Here is a 24389-nt window from a genome sequence, read left to right as displayed (position 1 = left end):
TTTTCTGAAGGAACAGTCAATTATAACATGTATAATTTTGAAATATTTACTGTAACATTGAGGATTATAAATGCTAAATTAAATACTGCCAGTATTTAATCAAGTTGAAAGTACATTTTAGAACTGGAAATCTTGGCTACAGCTAGGTTTTTAGACTGAATTATTGTGGAAAGAGTAAAAGGTGGAGATTTTTGTGTGTAAGCCAATACTAGTGTTTCAGTTTGACACCTAATTTAGCGCACAAAACTTGTTGTGTTTGATGCCTTAGCATGTGAACTCTGGTTAGTAATTTCAATACCACATCTACATTTTTAGTGATAGTATCTCTGAGTCGGTATGTAATTTAAAGAACTTTGGCCTTTGAAAGGCGCATGATGCCACTGGGGCACATGCTTTTTCAAAGTCACAGTAGCATGCCTGGAAAATGAGGCTCTTCTGTATAGAACATGAAGTCATAAATCATCCTAATATTCTCACCGATACATCTTCCACAATGAAAACCTTTTGATACTCATTTGTTATTAGTGACAAAGAGGACTTAATTCTGTTGGCTAACAATGGTACTCCAATTTTATATGTCGCATTTAACAGTCTAATGAGATATGAATATACACATACTGTGCTTACATTTTTGTTTGGGTAGCTGGACTCTATAGTCTTGCTGTACAGGATTTCTTTGCTAAAGAACAATTTTTTTCTAGCTAATAAAGTTTAAAATTATGAGAGATTTTGACACAGCAGATTTGTCAGTATTATAGTGGAGAGTGAAGGTGGAGTTCATATGTTACCTAATCAAAATTCTTCAAATGATTCATTTACATCAACCTAAGCCAGAATAAAGACAGAAGACAGTTTATTTAGATTTATTAGGTTTGCACTTTTAAGGGGCTTTTCATTCATTCTCATCACAGATTTAACATAGGAACTGAGAAAAAGTATAGTGTTAGGCAAATTTTATTTGTAGTGGAGGGAAATGAGTAAATTTCAGTAGCCAAATACCTTCTGTAGTCAGAAATCTTAATCTCCAATGTTAGGATTTTTTTAAATTGAGTGTTTAGGTACCCTTAAAGTAATAGTTTGACACACACACAATTTTGTTTTTCATATTTATTGCTAGTAGTGGAAATTTTTTTAAAGTATTACTGTGGATTATATGAAGTTCTGATTTGAAAAATCTACTTTTTTGTAGCACAGCAGTACTTGCCACAATATGGTATGTTACTTGTGTTATTGGAATTGAAGTAGTTGAATGTTGTTCAGGTAGAAATGAATGGACACCTAAATCACTGGACAAAGAGGATGGGGTCCGATTTAGCACCTACACAATTACCGTAATCTCCTTTTTTGTGCCACCAACAAACAGTGTAGGGCTTGGGCATGGCTTTGGATGTGGCTAGTTTGTGTACAAGGTGTTCCTTATGAAATACTACTCAGTTAGTATTGCCAGCACCATCAGCTGATGTACGTTCTAGACAGGACTCAAACTATTGCTCATCTCCAAATACAGTTCATGCTTTTATTAACACAATTATCCCTGTTCTCAAGTTCTCTCTGTTGGATCTTCTCTTCTATCAGGAAAGGGGAGGGGGAAGCACCTGTTCATGAAAAATGCTCTGTGGGAATACGTATGTAGGTACTCAGAATTTAGATACAGCTCTAAATCCTGCTTAGATGTTTTGTAATTTATAGTATTTTGTTCTTTTTGTTGTAAGAGTGTTCCAGCTGAGTGCTGTAGAGCAGGCTTCCTCAAACTTTAGCACGTGACTGCACTGGTGAGGCCTGGAAAGTGCCTTTGTGGTGCCTGAAACTCTATTGTTTCTGTCCTTTTTTATTTACAGATTTCAAAATAAGATGCATGGGATTTTCTGTGAGATCTCCTGTTGTTTATTTCAGCTCCAGTGTAAGTTTTTCTTACGCATCCATCAGAAAAGCAGGAATTAAGCAAGGCTTCTCCTGCAGTGACTCCTTCTAGTTGCTCATCTGTTCTCAGTGCCCCCTCTTTTGGTGCCCAGCCAGTGGAGCAGGAGGTGGAGTGGGGAAAAAGAGAAGGGGAGAGAGAGATTCACATAGTATCAGTCTGGCACTGTATAGATACACATTTCAAGTCACTTTTTTTTTTCCTGGAGCCTAACTTCTCCCAAAATTTGAATGTATGTTGGATACATTCAAATGTATGTATGTTGGATTCATTCAAATGTATGTATGTATGTTGGATACATTGTTCAGATTCACTGAATAGCGAGAGGAATGAATATAGGGAGAAGCTGTTCTAATTACATGGGTCTTCCTGAAAGAGAGTACTGAAATTCCACTGAATCTTAACAAACACTCTAATGTGTTCTAAGAGAAGTGTCATCTGAGAAGCTATTATGAAGTCTTCACAGATTTACATCTGTGGCTTGGGTTAATGAGTAATGGCTTGGGTTAATGAGTTCCTGTTGCAAACTATACTTTGCCCTGTATACAAATGGGGAAAAGCTTTTGATGGCAAATATGTTTTTCCCTACAAAAGTTAATCACCAGTTTATCTTGTCATTTTGGTCTAGCCATAACATTATTCATAATCCTTTTATGTTGTAGGTTTTTTTTTTTTTTTTCAAAGACATACCGTAGGGGTGGCCAGCCTGAGCCTGAGCAGGAGCCAAAGTTTACCAATGTACATTGCCAAAGAGCCACAGTAATATGTCAGCAGCCCCCAATCAGCTTCCCCCCACACACACACTTCCAGTACCTCCCGCCCACTGGCAGATCCCCGATCAACACCTCCTGATCAGCTGTTTCGTGGCGTGCAAGAGGCTTGGAGGGGGAGGAGTCAGGGCATAGCAGGCTCAGGGGAGGGGCCGGAAGGGGTGGAGTCGGGGCAAGGCCTGTGGTAGAGCCACGTGTTGAGCAGTGAGTACCCACTGGTACACCGGAAAGTTGGCGCCTGTGGCTCCAGCCCTGGAGTCTGTGCCTATACCACAAGCCGCATATTAACTTCTGAAGAGCCGCATGTGGCTCCGGAGCCACAGGTTGGACACCCCTGACATACAGCAATTAAGAAAAATAATAGAAAATACTTTAATTTCATAGTATACAAATAAATATTAAGTTAAGTTGTTTTACATAATATGCACCTGAATATTGATTGCCATTCCACCAAATAGGAATGAAGAATCATACACGGTTTATACCCCAATATTCCTTTTTGACAAAGAATAATAATTTTGTTTTGAGAAACTCTCCACGTGAATAATTTCAAGCCTATCCTCTATTTGTAGGAAAAGATGACCTACGGGAAAAAATGTCAAATGAACAGCAAAACTTCCTAGTAATATCAGGAAATATTCAGTGAGTTATAAAAATGCTAATTGGATTACAATCAAACTAAATAAAAGGAGAAACAACCTGGAGCACAATTGTTAAACAGAGTGCAGTTCATAGATTATCAAAGAGATCTCTTTCAGTTTGAAGGAAACAAGTTAATAGAAAAGCAAGTAAGTTTATAAACAGAAGTCTAACATCCACAACATAAATCCTTTATAATGACAGGTTTCAGAGTAACAGCCATGTTAGTCTGTATTCGCAAAAAGAAAAGGAGTACTTGTGGCACCTTAGAGACTAACCAATTTATTTGAGCATGAGCTTTCGTGAGCTACAGCTCACTTCATCGGATGCATACCGTGGAAACTGCAGCAGACATTATATACACACAGAGATCATGAAACAATACCTCCTCCCACCCCACTGTCCTGCTGGTAATAGCTTATCTAAAGTGATCAACAAGTTGGGCCATTTCCAGCACAAATCCAGGTTTTCTCACCCTCCACTCCCCCACGCACAAACTCACTCTCCTGCTGGTAGTAGCCCATCCAAAGTGACAACTCTCTTCACAATGTGCATGATAATCAAGGTGGGCCATTTCCTGCACAAATCCAGGTTCTCTCACCCCCACCCCCATACACACACGAACTCACTCTCCTGCTGGTAATAGCTCATCCAAAGTGACCACTCTCCCTACAATGTGCATGGTAATCAAGGTGGGCCATGTCCAGCACAAATCCAGGCTTTCTCACCCCCCCCTTTTTTTTTTCCAAGGGGGACACACACACACAGAAACTCACTCTCCTGCTGGCAATAGCTCATCCAAACTGACCACTCTCCAAGTTTAAATCCAAGTTTAACCAGAATGTCGGGGGAGGGGGGGGATGGGAAAAAACAAGGGGAAATAGGCTACCTTGCATAATGACTTAGCCACTCCCAGTCTCTATTTAAGCCTAAATTAATAGTATCCAATTTGCAAATGAATTCCAATTCAGCAGTTTCTCTCTGGAGTCTGGATTTGAAGTTTTTTTGTTTTAAGATAGCGACCTTCATGTCTGTGATTGCGTGACCAGAGAGATTGAAGTGTTCTCCGACTGGCTTATGAATGTTATAATTCTTGACATCTGATTTGTGTCCATTTATTCTTTTACGTATAGACTGTCCAGTTTGACCAATGTACATGGCAGAGGGGCATTGCTGGCACATGATGGCATATATCACATTGGTGGATGTGCAGGTGAACAAGCCTCTGATAGTGTGGCTGATGTTATTAGGCCCTGTGATGGTGTCCCCTGAATAGATATGTGGGCACAGTTGGCAACGGGCTTTGTTGCAAGGATAAGTTCCTGGGTTAGTGGTTCTGTTGTGTGGTATGTGGTTGTTGGTGAGTATTTGTTTCAGGTTGGGGGGCTGTCTGTAGGCAAGGACTGGCCTGTCTCCCAAGATTTGTGAGAGTGTTGGGTCATCCTTTAGGATAGGTTGTAGATCCTTAATAATGCGTTGGAGGGGTTTTAGTTGGGGGCTGAAGGTGACGGCTAGTGGCGTTCTGTTATTTTCTTTGTTAGGCCTGTCCTGTAGTAGGTGACTACTGGGAACTCTTCTGGCTCTATCAATCTGTTTCTTCACTTCCGCAGGTGGGTATTGTAGTTGTAAGAAAGCTTGACAGAGATCTTGTAGGTGTTTGTCTCTGTCTGAGGGGTTGGAGCAAATGCGGTTGTATCACAGAGCTTGGCTGTAGATGATGGATCGTGTGGTGTGGTCAGGGTGAAAGCTGGAGGCATGTAGGTAGGAATAGCGGTCAGTAGGTTTCCGGTATAGGGTGGTGTTTATGTGACCATCGTTTATTAGCACTGTAGTGTCCAGGAAGTGGATCTCTTGTGTGGACTGGACCAGGCTGAGGTTGATGGTGGGATGGAAGTTGTTGAAATCATGGTGGAATTCTTCAAGGGCTTCTTTTCCATGGATCCAGATGATGAAGATGTCATCAATATAGCGCAAGTAGAGTAGGGGCTTTAGGGGACGAGAGCTGAGGAAGCGTTGTTCTAAATCAGCCATAAAAATGTTGGCATACTGTGGGACCATGCGGGTACCCATAGCAGTGCCGCTGATCTGAAGGTATACATTGTCCCCAAATGTAAAACAGTTATGGGTAAGCACAAAGTCACAAAGTTCAGCCACCAGGTTAGCCGTGACATTATCGGGGATAGTGTTCTTGACCGCTTGTAGTCCATCTTTGTGTGGAATGTTGGTGTAGAGGGCTTCTACATCCATAGTGGCCAGGATGGTGTTATTAGGAAGATCACCGATGGGATTGAAGTTTCCTCAGGAAGTCAGTGGTGTCTCGAAGGTAGCTGGGAGTGCTGGTAGCGTAGGGCCTGAGAAGGGAGTCTGCATAGCCAGACAATCCTGCTGTCAGGGTGCCAATGCCTGAGATGATGGGGCGCCCAGGATTTCCAGGTTTATGGATCTTGGGTAGTAGATAGAATATCCCAGGTTGGAGTTCCAGGGGTGTGTCTGTGCGGATTTGATCTTGTGCTTTTTCAGGAAGTTTCTTGAAATTTGAATTTTGAAGTTTCTTCAAATCCAGACTCCAGCGAGAAACTGCTGAATTGGAATTCATTTGCAAATTGGATACTATTAATTTAGGCTTAAATAGAGACTGGGAGTGGCTAAGTCATTATGCAAGGTAGCCTATTTCCCCTTGTTTTTTCCTATCTCCCCCCCCCCCCCCCCCCGACGTTCTGGTTAAACTTGGATTTAAACTTGGAGAGTGGTCAGTTTGGATGAGCTATTGCCAGCAGGAGAGTGAGTTTGTGTGTGTGTGTGTGTGTCCCTTGGGGAAAAAAAGGGGGGGGGGGGTGAGAGAGCCTGGATTTGTGCTGGACATGGCCCACCTTGATTACCATGCACATTGTAGGGAGAGTGGTCACTTTGGATGAGCTATTACCAGCAGGAGAGTGAGTTTGTGTGTGTGGTTTTTGGAGGGAGGTGAGGGGGTGAGAACCTGGATTTGTGCAGGAAATGGCCCACCTTGATTATCATGCAGATTGTGAAGAGAGTTGTCACTTTGGATGGGCTATTATCAGCAGGAGAGTGAGTTTGTGTGTGGGGGGGGTGGAGGGTGAGAAAACCTGGATTTGTGCTGGAAATGGCCCAACTTGATGATCACTTTAGGTAAGCTATTACCAGCAGGACAGTGGGGTGGGAGGAGGTATTGTTTCATGATCTCTGTGTGTATATAATGTCTGCTGCAGTTTCCACGGTATGCATCCGATGAAGTGAGCTGTAGCTCACGAAAGCTCATGCTCAAATAAATTGGTTAGTCTCTAAGGTGCCACAAGTACTCCTTTTCTTTTTATAAATCCTTTAACGTTCCAGGTCAGCTCCTGATTCAGTCCTCAGATTCCAGATTAATCATTTGCTTTTATTCTCCTTGGGTCATTTTTGTTACTCAAAGGATGTTTTATCTCAAAACAGGTTTTACCTTGATGAAAATTTACAGTTAGGTAAACTGAATATGAAAAACTCCACCTCTGCAAATGAATGCTTATTTAGCATTCACCAGCAAACATGGCCCTGGCTCTCAATAAATAACATCTAGCAATGCAATCTAGTGCAATACAAATTGGCTCTTTCACCACAATTAATTATAATGTTGTAATAAAGCATTTGGATTCTTACAGGAAAATCCAGATGTATTTTTTTTACTTGAATTATTTTTAAATATTTTGGCCTCCTTTCCATTTCTACAGAGTCTTTCATTAATTTTTTAGGAGGAGATTTTCAAAGGCACAGAGGACAGGTAAGTGCCTAACTTGGGAGTTAAGCACCTTTACTCAGCAGTAAAAATTCAACAGCTAGTGAAGTCTTGCTAAAGTTGCGAACAGTTCAGTTCTCTGCTGTGTCACCTGTATATTTCTAGATTGTGTAGTCTGACAGCTTGCTTGTTTTTATGCTTCCTGATGGGTTATACAGCATGATATAGTAGCGTTCTATTTGGAGATGAGGATGGAAGGCAGACTGACTAATCAAATTAAAAGGAAGCTATTTTTGCTTCATTTTTGTTTTTGTCCTCTAACAAAATATGTATTAAACATCTCTGTGTAGAATACCACTCACAAATAATAATAATAATTAGAACTATTTCACTTTTCATATCTTTTCAAAACAATCCTCAAGCATTTAAACTTGGCAAACTATATCCAGGAATCTGTTCACTTACCAGCACATGACAATAGACCGTATTTTAGGACTGGACAGGGAGCATATCTCACTGAAACTGCAGGAGGAATTTTAAATAGATAGTAGGTAATGACAGAAAGTGAATTGCTAATAAAATCTCTAAAACCAGGTGGTTCTGGCTTCCCTTTTCTATGTAAAGAACTGCACCTTCAGCAACAGTTTCCTCTAATGCTACACTTGGGCACTGGTTCAGTATTGACTTTAGAGAGATGAGTGCTACATATTTAATCATTTAATGTAATAGTGCATTGTACTGCTTTAGTGTACAGCTTGCCGTAGCAGTTAGACTTTGTGATGCCCGTACTTAACCAGCCCAGTCATGCTTATGAGGTCTAACTGGATTGCAGCAATAGGTAATATGGAAAGTATGTTTTTTCTTTAAGTGCTCACATTATGGCATTCTCTGTCCTTCCACTTAATTAGAGACCGCTAAAATGTGACTTAAATTTAATTGGAAAAATGCAGCTCACGAAATTGACGTTTGCGTAATGGCATTTGAGCAGGTCTGTGGCCCATTCCAGCAAGTTGCAAATTTACTAAATGATAGCTGAATTAACCTAACTTTAGTGGACGACAGAGAGTGAGTTTCTATGTTAGCATGTCAGATTTTAAGCTGATGCTTGCCAAGACATAACTGATTAAAAATTGACGTTTTGTGCTTAACACTATACTGCCACCATCCTTACTGCCTTGTGACAAACTGTCACTCTGCGGTACTGTATGTCTAGCTGGTAGTTGAAAAATTAACCTGTTTTATGTTGTGGGTAGTATACTGTTGACAGTGTTTAGAAATAAGTCGTGTATGTGGTAGCTGCATGGTAGGTAATGTGTCATTGCAGGAATGTCATAAAATGCCAAACAAGCCCAAAATGACTAGAACGTGCACTTTTTTTTCACAAATTCTTTTCGTACTGGAAGTGGCTAATCTCATTATGTAATCTTACATCATGCAACTCCCATCTCTCTCCCCCGGCTTACTCCCTCTTTCCCCCACAAAAGAAAAAGGATATAGCTCTTTTTTCTTTCTCTAGTTTGCCATCTGGAATTTTCATTTGTGGCTAGGTAGTTAAACTTGATTTTGACTCAGATGAAGGCTCGCAACTCATTCATCTTTTTTGTATAATTTGTACTAAAATGGACCTCTGATGCAGATTCCTGATGTTTAGAATAATTTGGGCAAAATACAGACCATCTATAAGTAGATTCAGCTCTGATTTTTACCCTGTGTAATTAACAAATAAGAAATCCAGCCATCTATTGTGCCTTAAAATAACACTGTTAAAATTTATTACTGTGTTTTAAACAGTTACAACTTAAAACAGACCTACAACAATGAAAAACCCATTAAATGAAAATCTAATCCTGGTAGCCAGTGTCTGCTATGGACCAATGCAGGTGTACCTGTTAATATATTCAGGAAAGGTTTCGATTTTTAGAAAGGGACTCTTCTCGCAGACTCCTTTACATTTCTGACATCTTCCTTTCCATTTTTAGCTAGCTCTCAACGTATTCCTGGGCAGCTTTCAGCATTCAAAAATGCTTGATGGATTTTTTTGGGAAGGAGCAAGATTTGAAGAGAGAGTCGGCAATCCCTTAGTGCATTGGAGTAAATGTCCACATAATGCCTTTCACATGGCTGTAGAGGGGACTTCTGGAGTAGGGTTGTTTTTCCAGTAGCCTTTCCCAGTCAGCATGTGGGCTCGGGAGGGTTTAGTGGCTGTAGGCAGACTATATTTCAGTCTTAATTCCTGTAACTCTTTGTCTGGCTGTGCCGAAAGGACAGGAGACATTTGATGTGGTTTTAACCAGGCTACTTTATTATTAGATTTCTGGGACTACCTCGCAGATAAAAGCGTACAGTGCAGTAACCCCATGTTCATTCCATAATTATCTCTGGGCTTCCACCAGCTCCCCCCTTTTTCCATCCAGGACCCCCCAGCCAATCCATTGCTGGGACCTTACCATTCACCAGCCCTCACAGGAGAGTTAAGATGGGGTATAAGAAAGAGGGGTTGACTCCCTGCCGTACCAGTCGTAGGAGTCCCCATTCCCATTTTGTTCCTTTAACAGACATCTCCTTTTTACGTCCTTTTCCAAGCCATTTATCAAGTCACAGTATACCTTCCCTATGGAGTACCTGCACTGGACATCCATAAGGAGGTGCTGGAAATTAGCTTGGCTGCTTCCCCCAAACCCGGTCGGATTCCCAGACATCTCTTACTGCTCTCTTTTATATTGGCCAAAACAAATTGGCACCAAAGCCTCTCCCCGCCAGACCCTGCATTAAGGCATGTCTGACCAGACAATTTTATTTTCTCCTGAAAAAATAGAAGGTTCAGTTTCAAGTCTCTTTGCTCTGTGCATTAATTCAACCCCTTTACACATTCCAAAATAGTGTTTTCCAAGGTGTGCCACCATTATATTGCTGACCGCTGCAGGCCCATGCAGTGCACAGGAGTGGCATCAGCTGGTCAAATAGCATGCTCCTCCTTCCATGCCAACTCATGCTCACCCCATCGCTGGATCCCGGGTGGCCAACCCTCAAGGCAACGAGGATGCGCGCCTGTTCATATAAAAAAACAATCCTGTGCCCACAGATCCACACCACTGTCTCCATGGCTGGTCTTCCAACATCTGGAAAGAAATCACATGTTTATGTTGACTCATGACCCGAGGTCACGCACACATTTTGTATGCTTCCGAATGCAATGCCTGGTTGCCCGAATTGCCCCTGCCCCCTTTCCCAGCTATATTGCTGCTGTTATGACCTTGATTCTGAATAAGTGTGCACCAAATTCCATTGGGCAGAAGCAAGCTCACTACCTTCCTGGAGGATAACAGATTCTTCCCAGCCTCCTTGATCAGTCATTGACCATTGCAAGTTTAATATCCCTACTTGTCCCTGCCAGTGAACATCATGCAGTTCCAAGTCCCCTCCCACAGAGCCCCTACAAAACTCAGGAACTATCTAGCTGATCCGGAAAGCACCAAAAATTGCTATCAAGAATGCTGCTCTGAACAAGACCGTGTAGATCCCTAAGAATGTTATCTGTAATGGGCCAACATGACTCCTCCATAGGGCCATTGGAATGTGACAACCTGCCAGAAACCTTTGAGTTAAAACCACTGTGTGGACATGGATATCCATTTATCCCACTGATGAACGTAACAGCTGGGAGGCAATTCAAGATTGTTGAGGATGCCAATTGGCAAGTTGCCAGCGACACCATGTACCGCAGCACCCTCTCCTCCATAATGAGTCATTTGGTGACTGGCCTTGTAATTGCATGAATATTAGAACTTGTCTTGTAGCTCTGCCACATGAGCAGAACCAGCTGCTCTCCATGCTACACTGATAACCATTCTACCCCAAGGTTCAATAGCGCTCAGGTTCTTGGCGGGCTCCTGGTGCCAGCTCCCTGCCTCAGCCTGCTCCATGTAAAAGGGGGCTTCACCACACAGGCTGCCCCTTTTTAGCCCTTCCATCCAGGGGATGAGTCAGCATCGCCACTCTGGGCCCTCGTCCCCTTTTGCAGCAGTTTTGCTTTCCTCCCTCCCCAGCCATAAAACACTGTTCCCTCCATTTGGCCAGCGAGACAAATTCCCCCTGCTTAAAAGTGTGTTGCAATCATTTGCCTGACGGAGGATTTCCTCCTCCTCTGCAGATCTTGCTGCTATGCAGCCTGCTGACTCAGACTGTGAACTGAGCACAATATGTAGTTTAAAGTACAACTCAGACTATCACCATTGCATTAAAATGTGACCAAACAGAACAGTTATTAGATTAAATTTTAGTATAGGACTTGCATTTTAATTTGTGGAGTCAATACATGTAGTAAATACAAGTCTTTTGGGTAAAATTTTCAAAAAGTATGAAGTGCCATTTTCAAAAGTGTCTAAACTCTGTTAAAAACAACATGGAGTCCGGTGGCACCTTAAAGACTCAGATTTATTTGGGCATAAGCTTTTGTGGGTAAAAAACCCACTTCTTCAGATTCATGGAGTGAAAATTACAGATATAGGCATAAATATATATTGGCACATGAAGAGAAGAGAGTTACCTTACAAGTGGAGAACCAATGTTGAAGGGCAATTCAGTCAGGGTGGATGTGGTGCAGTCCCAATAATTGATGAGGAGGTGTCAGTACCAAGAGAGGGAGAATTGCTTTTGTAGTGAGCCAGCCACTCCCAGTCCCTATTCAAGCCCAAATTGATGGTGTTAAATTTGCAAACTTAATTACATTTGCAATGTGCAGAGCCAGATCCTAAAGCCTAGTGTTTCCTTTTGTGCTGCCCTAAGGGATTGTGCTGTCGTTTGGGCATTTGGGCATTTCCTGACCAGAGGTGAAGAACAGAGATAATCCTTGAGAAGGATAAAGATGATACAGCCAGCTCCATAGCAGCTGCCTCACTATATAGGCTGTGTATGGGGGTGGGAGAGCACATGTCTGGAAATGCTTTGTGTCAGCAACCTCTACCAGTGAAATGCCCTCCTTTTCTTCCCTCCCCTCCCCCCCCCCCCATGAGCTCTTACAAGGCTGCTTAACTTGGAGTAGCCTTAGGGTTGCTCCAGATTGTACTTTGGACCAAGCAGTCCCAGGGATCAGAGGTAGAAGTATGGGGAATATCACTGCTCAGCTGCACATGAAGATCTGGCACAAATCCTGTTTCTGAACACCAAGAGCAAAATTAATGTTTAAAAATGGTGATTTCTGATTTCTGAGACTGACACTTTTCTAACTAAAGCAACAGTGAGCTCATTTTGTTTGTGTTTTTGCCCAAGTTTGATATTAGGTTAACATGGATGCCTTTTTTCATTCAGAAATACATTATTTCTAAGTGTTAAGCAGCTGAAATTAGGGTGTATAATGCTATGAACCATATAGTGATTTACCGGTTAACACCATGATAGCATCCCCTGATGTTACCGCTATGATTCTGATAAGGCTGTCGGCATGACCTTGAGTTATTTACTTTGTAATTTATCAGATGACAGTACTTGTTTTGTCAGACACTTATTAAAATTCAGTGAAATCTTTGCTGTAGATTCATAACATGTAGCTTTAATTTTTTTACTCAAACTTTTTTACACTGTTTTCAACTTTACAAACTCATTGATGAAGTAACAGGACAAGGCAGGGACATTTTTAGCTCTGTGTAAGCCAATAACAAAAAGCAGTATGAAATACCAGTGGGCAGACACAAATATCTAACTAGGAGCAAGAAAAGGGGAAGGGGGAGGTAAATAATGTGCTAACTGATCTTGAATGTTTTGGTTTCAGTCATCAACAGGAGAAGCAAGTACTAGAAGAAGGGTGGGGGGGAATGAAAAAACAGAGTCCAACAAGAATTGTCAATTTCTTAATCTAACCATATGGAGGTGGAAATCAGAATATTCTGATGCTGTAACAATGCAAACTCTTAGAATTTCTACTCTTGCTGTTGGCACAGGGAAATACCAACCTCCACCACTAAGGAGTTAATTCAGGACATTACTATTTAAATGCCTATTCATGTTAAAAGGGGGGATGATACAAAATTTATTTCATTTTTCAATTGATCTCTAAATAGCCATGAAAATCAATTTCTTTTCAGCATTCAATTAAAATCAACCATTTCCCTAGCTTAGGGTAAACTCATTCTAGATTAGGCTTGTATGATCTTGCAGAAAAGTATTGCTTGATCAGGATGAGCCTTTCTGCAAGGCAGGGGATCAGTATGTGAATACAGTTGCCATCATACCCTGGACATACTGCATTGGCCTCATAATTGTCAGAAAGCATGAAGCCAAGAGAAAAGCCCTTAAGGGTATGCCACACGTTTATTTAATCATTTAAGTGTTCAAAATATTGGCTGTTGAGTAATCACTATGAAATCCAGTTATATGAACTGTAGGTTGATTCCAAACTAGAGTTCTAACCATTATAGCAGGAGCCAGTATTTAGAGAATTTATTCCTCTGATTTATTTTCTTTACAAAGTTTAATTAGTCATTGCTCTCTAGCTATATAACTACAGATATAGGTATACTGAGGTCTGCTTTTTCATTAATAGTGCAGACTTTTGGTGAGGGTGTGTTTATATTTTTATTGGTTTAGCCAAGAAATAGAAAGATCTAATATCACCTCTGTTGTGTGGACTGTCTTATAAATTTGTTGATGGATTAACAATATTAGGAAAAATAATAAAAGACAGGGATCACTTGCAGTAGAGTATGTTAGGAGATTTTGATATAATTGAAAGTAGAAATGTAAAACACCTTTTAGTAAATCTAATTGTCCTGTTGTCTGCATAGGACTCCTTCCGATGTCGTCTAGCACACATTAGATGCCGTAAAAATAATAAATAATTATTTTGTATTTTCCAGTTTTAAATGACTCAAACAATGGGACTTTCACCATTTCCCTTGGAAGACTGTTCCATGGTCTAGTAAACTTGACTTTTAGGATTTTTTCCTGTCAATTAATCTAAATTTTTAATTTCCTTAACTCTTTGTTGTCACCTTGTTTGATTTTTCACAACCATAAATAAGTACATGTGTACTTCGACTATGTGTAGAGAGCAATGTCCTTTTTCCCTCTCCTTAGTTGTTGTTCTAGATATCTCCATTTTCATAATCTTTCCTTCAGAAGTCAGTTTCTCCTGCTTTCTTGCTTGTTTTTTCAAGTTTAGTGTTGGGTAAGGTGTCGTGTTCTTCAAGTGCTTGCTCATGTCGATTCCATTCTAGGTGTTTGCACACCCACATGCACAGTTGTCAGATTTTTGCCTTAGTGGTGTCTGTAGGGTCAGCTGTGGCTCCCCTTTGAGTGTCACGCTCATGAGTTGGTATATTAGGCCGACCCTAGGCCCTCTCAGTTCCTTCTTACCACTCATGACGGTTGATTGGAGCGCCTCTTTTTGCAATCTGCAAGAGCGTTAGCAGTTTTTCATAGACTTTTGTTCTACCTAATCTGTACATAGTTAATAGTAGTTGGTTAGTCTTTGTAGCGTTAAGTTAGAGTACTTAGAGACCTGGCTGGGACTTTGTCCCTGAGCAGGGCATGCCCTGCTCTCCCGGTTTCAAGTCATGTGTGTCATGCAGCAGGCCAATGCCGATGAGTAACCCCCACGACAGCTGTCTGAAGTGTTTGGGGGAAGCCCATAGAAAGGATAGGTATCATATTTGTAAAAACTTTCATCCTCACACACAAAAGAGCTGGATATCTGCTTGAGGGCCCATCTCATGGAGGCTGCGCTTCGCCCTGGGTCAGAGCGGAACCCATGCCTTGCAGGGGAACCCACGCCGAATACTTCAGCTTCAGTGTGAAGCGCACCACTGGCCAACCAGGCTCTGCCTGGTACCATTCCCCCTTACCAGTGCTGAAGAAGTGCCAGAAGAAGAGGAGCCCCTCAGCACCGAAGGACGAAGCCCTCTATGGAGAAAAGTGGTTCAGTACTATTTAGAAAAGCTGGATGAGCACAAGTCCATGGGGCGGCATGCAGTGCATCCAAGGGTGCTAAAGGAGTTGGCGGATGTGATTGCAGAGCCATTGGCCGTTATCTTTGAAAACTCATGGTGATCGGGGAGGTCCCGGATGATTGGAAAAAGGCTAATGTAGTGCCCATCTTTAAAAAAGTGAAGGAGGAGGATCCGGGGAACTACGGGCCAGTTAGCCTCACCTCAGTCCCTGGAAAAATCATGGAGCAGGTCCTCAAGGTATCAATTCCGAATCACTTGGAGGAGAGGATTCACCAAGGGCAGGTCATGCCTGACTAACCTAATTGCCTTCTATGACTAGATAACTGGCTCTGTGGATGAGGGGAAAGCAGACGTGTTGTTCCTTGACTTTAGCAAAGCTTTTGATACGGTCTCCCACAGTATTCTTGCCAGCAAGTTAAAGAAATATGGGCTGGATGAATGGACTATAAGGTGGATAGAAAGCTGGCTAGATCATTGGGCTCAACAGGTAGTGATCAATGGCTCCATGATATCCATTGGCAGCCAATCTCAAGCGGAGTGCCCCAAGGGTCAGTCTTGGGGCCAGTTTTGTTCAATATCTTCATTGACGATCTGGAGGATGGCGTGGATTGCACCCTCAGCAAGTTTGCAAATGACACTAAACTGGGAGGAGTGGTAGATATGCTGGAAGGTAGGGATAGGATACAGAGGGACCTAGACAAATTTAGAGGATTGAGCCAAAAGAAGTCTGAGGTTCAACAAGGACAAGTGCAGAGTCCTGCACTTAGGACGGAAGAATCCCATGCACTGCTACAGACTAGGGACCGAATGGCTAGGCAGCAGTTCTGCAGAAAAGGACCTAAGGGTTACAGTGGACGAGAAGCTGGATATGAGTCAACAGTGTGCCCTTGTTGCCAACAAGGCTAACAGCATTTTGGGCTGTATAAGTAGGGGCATTGCCAACACATCGAGGGACATGATGATAATTCCTCTGTATTCGGCATTTGTGAGGCCTCATCTGGAGTACTGTGTCCAGTTTTGGGCCACAAGCTACAAGAAGTGTAGTGGAAAAATTGGAAAGAGTCCAGCAGAGGGCAACAAAAATGATTAGGGGTCTGGAGCACATGACTTATGAGGAGAGGCTGAGGGAACTGGGATAATTTATTCTGCAGAAGAGAAGAATGAGGGGGGATTTAGTGGCTGCTTTCAACTACCTGAAAGGGGGTTCCAAAGAGGATGGATCTAGATTGTTCTCAGTGGTAGCAGATGACAGAATGAGGAGTAATGGTCTCAAGTTGCAGTGGGGGAGGTTTAGGTTGGATATTAGGAAAAACTTTTGTTCTAGGAGGGTGGTGAAGCACTGGAATGGGTTACCTAGGGAGGTGGTTGAATCTCCTCCTTCCTATGAGGTTTTTAAGGTCAGGCTTGGCAAAGCCCTGGCTGGGATGATTTAGTTGGGGATTGGTCCTGCTTTGAGCAGGGGGCTGGACTAGATGACCTCTTGAGATCCCTTCCAACCCTGATATTCTATGATTCTATGAAGGGGCTTGTGGTCAAAGGACCTTTGTCAGGCCATGCACCTACTGTGGGGCTTCATGGAGGTACCACTGTGGTCGGACTCCTCAACCCAGCCAGGGATCCATCCCTGATCCCGGGAAGTGGCAAGGGTCCCCGGCCTTTCCCAGGGCCGTCTGTGTCTGAAGCGGTACCGGCAGCTAAAGAGAAAAGCCGACCGGCTCCGCAGGCGCCACACCAGGTGGCTGACTTGGTTACGGCCCTGGCACGGAAGGGGCAAGCCTATTGCAGTGCAGCCTCACAGAATGGCTGAGCACCCCTGGTCACTGGACTGCAGGTGCACATCTCCGTCTCCACGATCTTGGACCCCAGCACTGTATCCTAGCTCTCAAGCTAGAAGACCCAGGTCCCCGACAAGCTCCCCGCCCACTAGGCACAGGACTCCAGAGCTGAGATGCCATTCCCCGTACTGCCGATACTGGTGAACTTCCAGCCACAGGTCGCCTAGACCCCAGTCACCCTCCTCCAGGCAGTCTCCTAGACTTCGGTCACCATCCTGGAGGGGCCACTCAGGATCATGGTGCCGGTACCAGTCACCCTGGTACCACTCCTCCGGCAGGCGTTGCTACTCGCCTTCACCTCGCCAGTTGCCCACTAGAGTCAGCAGACAAAACCAGGCCTTGACAGCTCCGCCATGGTTGCTGGAGGGACCTACTTCCTGTTGGGAAGTAGAAAGCCCTCTACCAGAGCAACCTACCTGGTCAAGTGGAAGCAGTTCACCTGTTGGATCTTGGATAAAGGGCCTTGAGAGCCTCTATCCACATGTCAAGGACCCTGTTCCTCTATGGGACTTGAACCTGGTGCTGTTGCAGCTCACGGGTCCTACTTTCTAGCCTTTGGCTTCCTGTTCTCTCCTTCTCCTGTCCTGGAAGGTTGCAATCTTGGTCATGGTGACTTCAGCCCGTAGAGTCTCTGAGATTTGTGCGCTCACCTCAGAACCACCTTATACGGTCTTCTACTTGGACAAAATCCATCTGAGACCGCACCCGGCTCTCCTGCCCAAGATGAAAAGGAGTACTTGTGGCACCTTAGAGACTAACAAATTTATTTGAGCATAAGCTTTCATAAGCTACAGCTCACTTCAGTTTAATTCAAGCCAGGACATTTCTTACCGGTCTTTCCAAAGCCACAGAAGTCGGAGGAGGAGGGGCGTAGACTGCATGCCTCGGATGTTAGGAAGGCTCTAGCCTTCTACATCAACAGGACCAAGCCATTCCGTAAGTCAACACAATTGTTCGTCACGGTGGCTGACAGGAAGAAAGGTCATCCTGTATCCACTCGAAGAATTTCTTCTTGGATCGCTTCTGCTATGATCAAGCGAAAGTGCAGCTCCTGGCAATTGTCACCACCTACTCGACCAGGGTGCAGGCCTCTTCGGCAGCTTTTCTGGCCCAGGTGCCTATACAGAATATCTACAGGGCGGCCACCTGGTCATCTGTCCATCCGTTCACGTCCCACTATACACTTACCCAGCAGGCTGTGGACGACACTGGCTTTAGTAGGGCAGTACTGCAAGCCACGAGACTGTGAACTCTGAGCCCATCACAAGAGACTGCTTGTGAGTCACCTGGAATGGAATCGACATGAGCAAGCACTCGAAGAAGAAAAAAGCAGTTACCTACCTTTCGTAACTGTTCTTCGTGTTGCTCATGTCCATTCCATTACCCATCCTCCTGGAGTTGTCAACAAGAGGGAACTGAGAGGGCATAGGGTTAGTGGCGCCTAATATGCCAATGTATGAGCAGGGCACTCAAGGGGGCTCCCACAGCCAACCCTACAGATATCGCTAAGGCAAAAGTCTCTGACAACTGTGCACATGGGCATGCAAACACCTAGAATGGAATGGACATGAGCAACACATCTCTAAAAACAACATTTTTTTTTCAGATTTTCAACATTCCTTGGTACTAAGATGCCTCAAACTGAATATTGTGGGGCATATTTTCTCTGCATCATGATTCTACTTGGCACGTATGAGAGGGGAAAGTGGCAGGGAATTCTGGCTCCCTAATTCTTGGTTTACAGGTGCTCAGTCCTGACATGACTTGGGGATGCTGAAAGGCATCTCTAACTTCCATCACTGACTTAAAGGTCCGTATTGGATTCTGTGCCTGTGGAGTATAGGTATAGCAGAGCAGAGCTTCATTGCACTCTACTCCCTGTGTTGCTGGGGAAAATGTGACAGGCACAAGTTCCATTGTTGCCAAATCTCGTGATAAAGAGTTAGGGCTTTAGGAAAACCACTGTATGAGTTCTGTGATTACATGAGAATCTCAGCTTTCATTAAAAAATAAAAGGGAGTTATAGCTCTCGTAGTTGCACAGCAAAGCTTGGATATGTGAACATCAGATGTTCAAAGGCCACAAGTAAAATAAAGGAACCTCATGATATTTTAATCAGAATTTTTAAGGCAGCTTTTGATTTTCGGGAAGCTGACTAATCAAGTATAAATGGAGTTTATAAGTATCCATACCTTTTGTGTGTGTCAGACAAAATAATGTGTGTGTGGTTGTGTCTGTGTATCTGTGTTTATACAAGCATATTCATATATATGTTTATGCTTGGGAATAAATTGCGGTATCCACTATTACTTTAGTCCTTCTTGGCATCACTTTTTTTCAGGTATCTACATCGTTGTGAATCTTGCACTTTCCTCTCATTGCTGGTTTAAGTGTTTTGAACAAAGGCACAATAAAGCCCAATGCTCATCACTCTGACCAGTTTTGTCTCATTATTTCCTCATGTTTCTCCTGTCTGTTAAATTTACCTGTTTTTAGTTGTCAATCTTATTCTTATCTTATTCTTGCTACACTTAGGTTGTAAGCTGTTTGGGGCGGAGATTATCTTTTTGTTCTATGTATGTACAGTGCCTACCACAGTAGGGCCCTGTAACTTGGACTCTTAGGTGCCCCCACATGGCAGAATAATTAATAATAATAATACGCAACTTATATCTAATGAGTTAAACACTAAAATGTAAATAGTACACTCTAAATACCTATTGGTTAAAAATATTTTTGTAACCAAATAAAGATGAATATGTCTTAGAGGGAATGTATACCCTAGCCCATTTATCCACTGATGCTTTAAAAACTCCCACAGCCCTATCTGGATCTATGCTGGTTACGTGACATGTAAATATCTCGTGATCCTTGTAACCGATACTTTCAATCCCCCATAACCTAAGCCCGACCCAAGATGTACAGTACCTTCCCTCTTAACTTGTGTACATTTGATTTTAAACATTAACTTTAATAAAATTTTTACATCTGTTGTTGATCCTGAAGAAAACCTGAAAAATGTTTGGCACTCTATTGGTAGCCATAAAAAGTTGACTGTTAATGATAGGAATGAAAAATGTGTGTCCTTTACTGAACAGTGATTGATTTTTCCAGCACAGCCATTCCATATGAGCTTCCGCAGTTATTATTTACATAATATTGCCACTGTAAACCAGTGAATATGCTTTATTGTCATAATAATCTCTTTGAAATCAATGTAAAAAAACTTTTTCTTTAGTGTTCACTAACAAATCAACCATAAAACTGCTATTCCATGTGATTATTTTTTTTGTAGAGGTCAGTGCTGAGTTATTTAACATTTTTTATTATTTTTAATGTAGATGCTATTTAATGTTGACTTCTCATAACAGACTGAATTACCACTACTCAGATGTAGGATGGATGACAAAAATACAGCATATAATTTGAGTAAATTTAAGTAGTGTGAATCCTTGTTTTTGCTTACTAGGATTTTTCTCTATTTAAGCCCTTAAAGAAATTATTTTTGCAAAACTATACAAAATATGCTTAAAGTTACAGATTGTTGAGATGCCGGCTCCTTGGGGAAAATATACACACATTTTACAATTTTATTATTCTCTTGTGAGCAGGTTGCTTTAAAAGATGGAAAAACTCAGTGTAAGAAGATGCATGTAATGCTGAACAGCCCTGTGGGAAGAATTGAAATATCTGGATGTGGAACAGGTGTACATGAAATACAATTTAAGGAAAATGTTCTGTCACAAAACAGGTAAGTTTGTGTTCTGTTGATTTTGTGCATAAGTACATGATGCTGAATGCAGAATTCTCAGATTAAAACCACGCTAAAAAAGTAACTATGCATAATTATTTATATTAGCTGTATATTTGGAAATACAGTAATTTCTATTTTAAAATCAGAATCATCATTGAGTTACCCTAAAGGAGTGGCAGCTCCAAGAAATTGATTTACTACCCCATCCATGTTTATCTCTGAATGTCTGTTCTACCTTTAATGCTATTTCAAGCAAATTCTAAAATTTTGAGCATTTGTTTAAATTATGTGGGCAGTTTCTTCTCAGCCTTTATTACTATCTTTGGAGAAACAGTGAAACTTAAAAATTGAAAGGGCTTGTTTCTGGGTTTGCCATCCCTCCAGGATTGGCCTGGAGTCTCCAGGAATTAAAGATTAATCTTTAATTAAAGATTATGTCCTGCAAAGAAACCTCCAGGAATATGTCCAACCAAAATTGGCATCCCTACTTATTTCATAGAAGTAAAACATAAAAATGTTGGAGAGAGACAGACACAGAGAGGGACCTCTTCACAAAATACTAGCCTGTATCCAGGAGGTGGTGATGTCTAGGCTTACCTCTTCTATAGACTACAGTTAGTATTTCTGCAGTCCACAGTCCTTATTACTGAAAGAGGTATTATACCCTTATCTGGAAATAAAACCGCGTCTCTAATATGACGTGCCTAAGTCTTACCCCCTTAGCCATGCTGCCTCACAAAACAAATATGCAAAATATGCTTGGCTATGCCCCTGCTATATTCACAGATTATACCACTGTCCCATCTTGGACCATGCTGCTATCTCAGAGCTAGGAACAGGACTCTGGAATCCCAACACCCAGCATTTTATTGCTGACTCACAAATAGTTGGGTAACACAGTGGCAAAGTGTATGTTGGGTCCTGTTCAAGGAGCTGGTACATATAAAAGATAAGTTTACTGCTACTACCAGTTACTCTTTTAGCTCAAATGGTAGAATTAATATGTGACTCCAAATCCTCGGTTCAAACTTTGTTGACCATCCATGTGCGGGAAAAATAGTATGTGGTCATATAGCAAAGGATTGTGTCGTATCATAATGCATATGCACAAAGAATTAGATTTGCAGAGGCAGTTTTAATTCTGGTATATTATGACTTTTGAGTGCTTGACGTGTTTTACGTGTTTGTAATAACTTTGATTGGGGTCCAGAGCAGGTTTCCTATGGCTATTGGAGTCACTTCTTGGATAAATCCAACACGGGACTAGAGAAGGTATGTCAGTACCCTGTGTCTTGCAGGGTGGGATCATTATTGCTGAGTAGTTCAGTCAGTTAATAAAGTTGCAGCCTTTACTTTCATCCGCATGTGTGTGGTGTCTGTTTTCCTGAAGTGACTGGGTTTGATTCACTTTTTTTCTCTTCCTAACTTCATTGTTTTGTTTTTCTCTGTATTTCTTTCAATTTTGAAATGCTCCTTTGATTTGTGTATTCCCCCCATTTTTGTTTTTTGCTATTTTTATTATCCTTATACATTTTTATATTTGTGTAATAATAGTATATAAATCATGTGTATGCACAATATATATACTAGTTTGAAATTGAAAACCAGAATACATTTTTGTTTTTCTCTAACCCAAACAACCCGCCCAAAACATGTTTATCAATGTCAGTTCACACTTGGCAAAAATAACATCTTCTCTGACCTGGCATTCTAAGCATTCCAGTTTTCTTGTGCTCCTTTTTAATATTGAATTTATATTGAAGGCAAAGCAGACTGTAGACTATGAACTAGGCTATAAGATGTAACTTCAAAATAAGGCATCAAGACTATGAACCCAACATGTTATAGGGTGTCTGTTATTTTTTTAAAATGTTTCCACTTTATATGGTGATTAACTTCTCCTGTATTTCCCTTTGTTCAGTCAGTACATTGTCTCCTACTAGCTGCAGAAGAATGGTCTTGTGTCTGGAAAAAACAGGGCTGGGAGTCAGAATATCTGGGTTCTCTTCCAAGCTCTCTGATTTCCTTTGTGATGTTGGACAAATCACTTCATCTCTATGGTTTAGATTTCTCACCTATAAAATAGGGATTAAGAAAGCTTCCCTATCTCATAAGTGTTGTGAGTCTTCAGTAATTAGTACTTTTATAAAGCACTTTGAGATTTTGATAGTGAAAGAACTATATAAATTGTTTTTGAACAGATTGTTTAGCTCACATACTAGTGGCTCTGGTGGGCAAGAAATGGCCACTTATGGTTACTTTCTCTGAAGAACCTCTTTCTTATGGTTACTTCCTCTGAAGAACCTCTTACTTTAAACAAAAAAAAAAAAAAGTGGGGAGGAGGAGGAGGGACTCGAATATATTTTCCTGATGGTAAAGTTCTAAAAATTTTAAAGCTGTCCTTAAATGCTTCTGCTGAAATGTAACATTTAATCTCCTCCACTCATTGATAGCGAATAGTTGTTAAAGTCTCTGGTCTCATTATTTTTGACAGAACAAAATAAAAACAAAACAACAGGGCCCAGTGTTTCTCTTAACTGGCTAATAAACACAATGGCAAGAGCATTAGATGAAAAAAATACATGAGAAACATAAAAATTGATTTTAATGGACCCATGTCAGAGAGAACCATAATGAACACAAGTGTGGTCATAAATATTGGTATTCTACTCCACAGTCATTGAGATTTTTCATGTAGAGTGGCTTGTTACAATCAATATAGATTTTAGCTTTTTTACAAGAAAAATAAGTAATCCTTTGAAATATATATAATACTTAGGACTTGCAGTCTGTCAAACCAATCTGGTAGTTTAGAAAATCTGTTAAGAATACCTATGCAATGGCACAATTTGTATGTGGGGATCTTGCTCTGTTTTACAGCTTGTAAAATACTATGCAGTTAATCACCTGAGATTACAACCTATTCTGTGATGGCTCATAGTAAAATTTAAGGACAAAAGCTAAAAGGCAGATTAAAAGAAGAAACAACAAAGTAAAGACTAGTTCTCAATAAGTTTTTGCTAGAAGTCTGTCTGTAAGTGAAACAGCTAAATGTTAGATTTTTTTTTTAAAGACTGTAAGTGTTGTGGATTTACAAGGATCAGAGGTCATTGTACACACTGTAATAAACAGTTTTTATTGTGGGGGAAGAGTCATTTTTATTTGAGTTTCTGTCTTCAAGTGCTTATCAGTTTTCAAAAATATTGTGTTTGGCTGAATTATTCTTGTTTACCTGAATGGTGACTTTAAAATATATTCAAACATGAAAATATTGGTTGTTTAGTAATATATTAGATACACTAACTCAAACCGTTTTGTCTGTTTTATTCTTCAAACTAAATGTGAAGTTAGACAGATTCTGCTGAATTCAGTGGAATAGCTGTGATATAAAATGGTGTCTGTGTAATAAGAATTGTATCCAAAATCTTCTCTCAGGATGAGCAGTTTGACATGTCGTCTTTAGAAATGGGGTTTAGAAATAGCTAAATTTTTAGTGCTTGAAAATCATACATTGTACATGTGTAATACTCTATTTTCAGTGAAAGTTTTAGCAAGACTCTGAGGTGCAGAGTTTTAAGTATACAGAACATGTAAATGTTTCTGGAACACTATGTTTATAATAAACACAATTAGGGGATTACTGACGTTAGTTGAAATACATCTATTTCATATCTGTAAAATGGAACAAGGTACATTAGAATAAACTCTGTTTTTTTTATTTAATAAAATGGTGTCTTTCTACCGCACCTGCATAGTTGCAATTCATACATTTAGTTTAAAATAATGAATTTTCCTTG

At 41.2% G+C, this 24389-nt stretch overlaps 1 protein-coding gene across 5 annotated transcripts in view; it reads left to right on the top strand.

The window, feature by feature from the left end:
• Positions 1-24389, top strand: part of MGMT (O-6-methylguanine-DNA methyltransferase) — a 301235-nt gene that overhangs the window by 55655 nt on the left and 221191 nt on the right. For 3 of the 5 annotated variants that reach the window (XM_077822896.1, XM_077822893.1, XM_077822892.1), the window contains exon 3: positions 20450-20589. The exons of the other annotated variants lie outside the window; for them this stretch is intronic. In XM_077822896.1, the coding sequence (XP_077679022.1) occupies positions 20450-20589 (140 nt within the window). The remainder of the gene's footprint in view (positions 1-20449; positions 20590-24389) is intronic. 5 annotated transcript variants of the gene reach the window in all.

Source organism: Eretmochelys imbricata, chromosome 7, assembly GCF_965152235.1.
Source record: "Eretmochelys imbricata isolate rEreImb1 chromosome 7, rEreImb1.hap1, whole genome shotgun sequence".
NCBI classification, from domain to species: Eukaryota; Metazoa; Chordata; order Testudines; family Cheloniidae; genus Eretmochelys; species Eretmochelys imbricata.
Note: the sequence above shows the minus strand (reverse complement) of the source record. Positions and strands in the feature narration are given on the sequence as shown.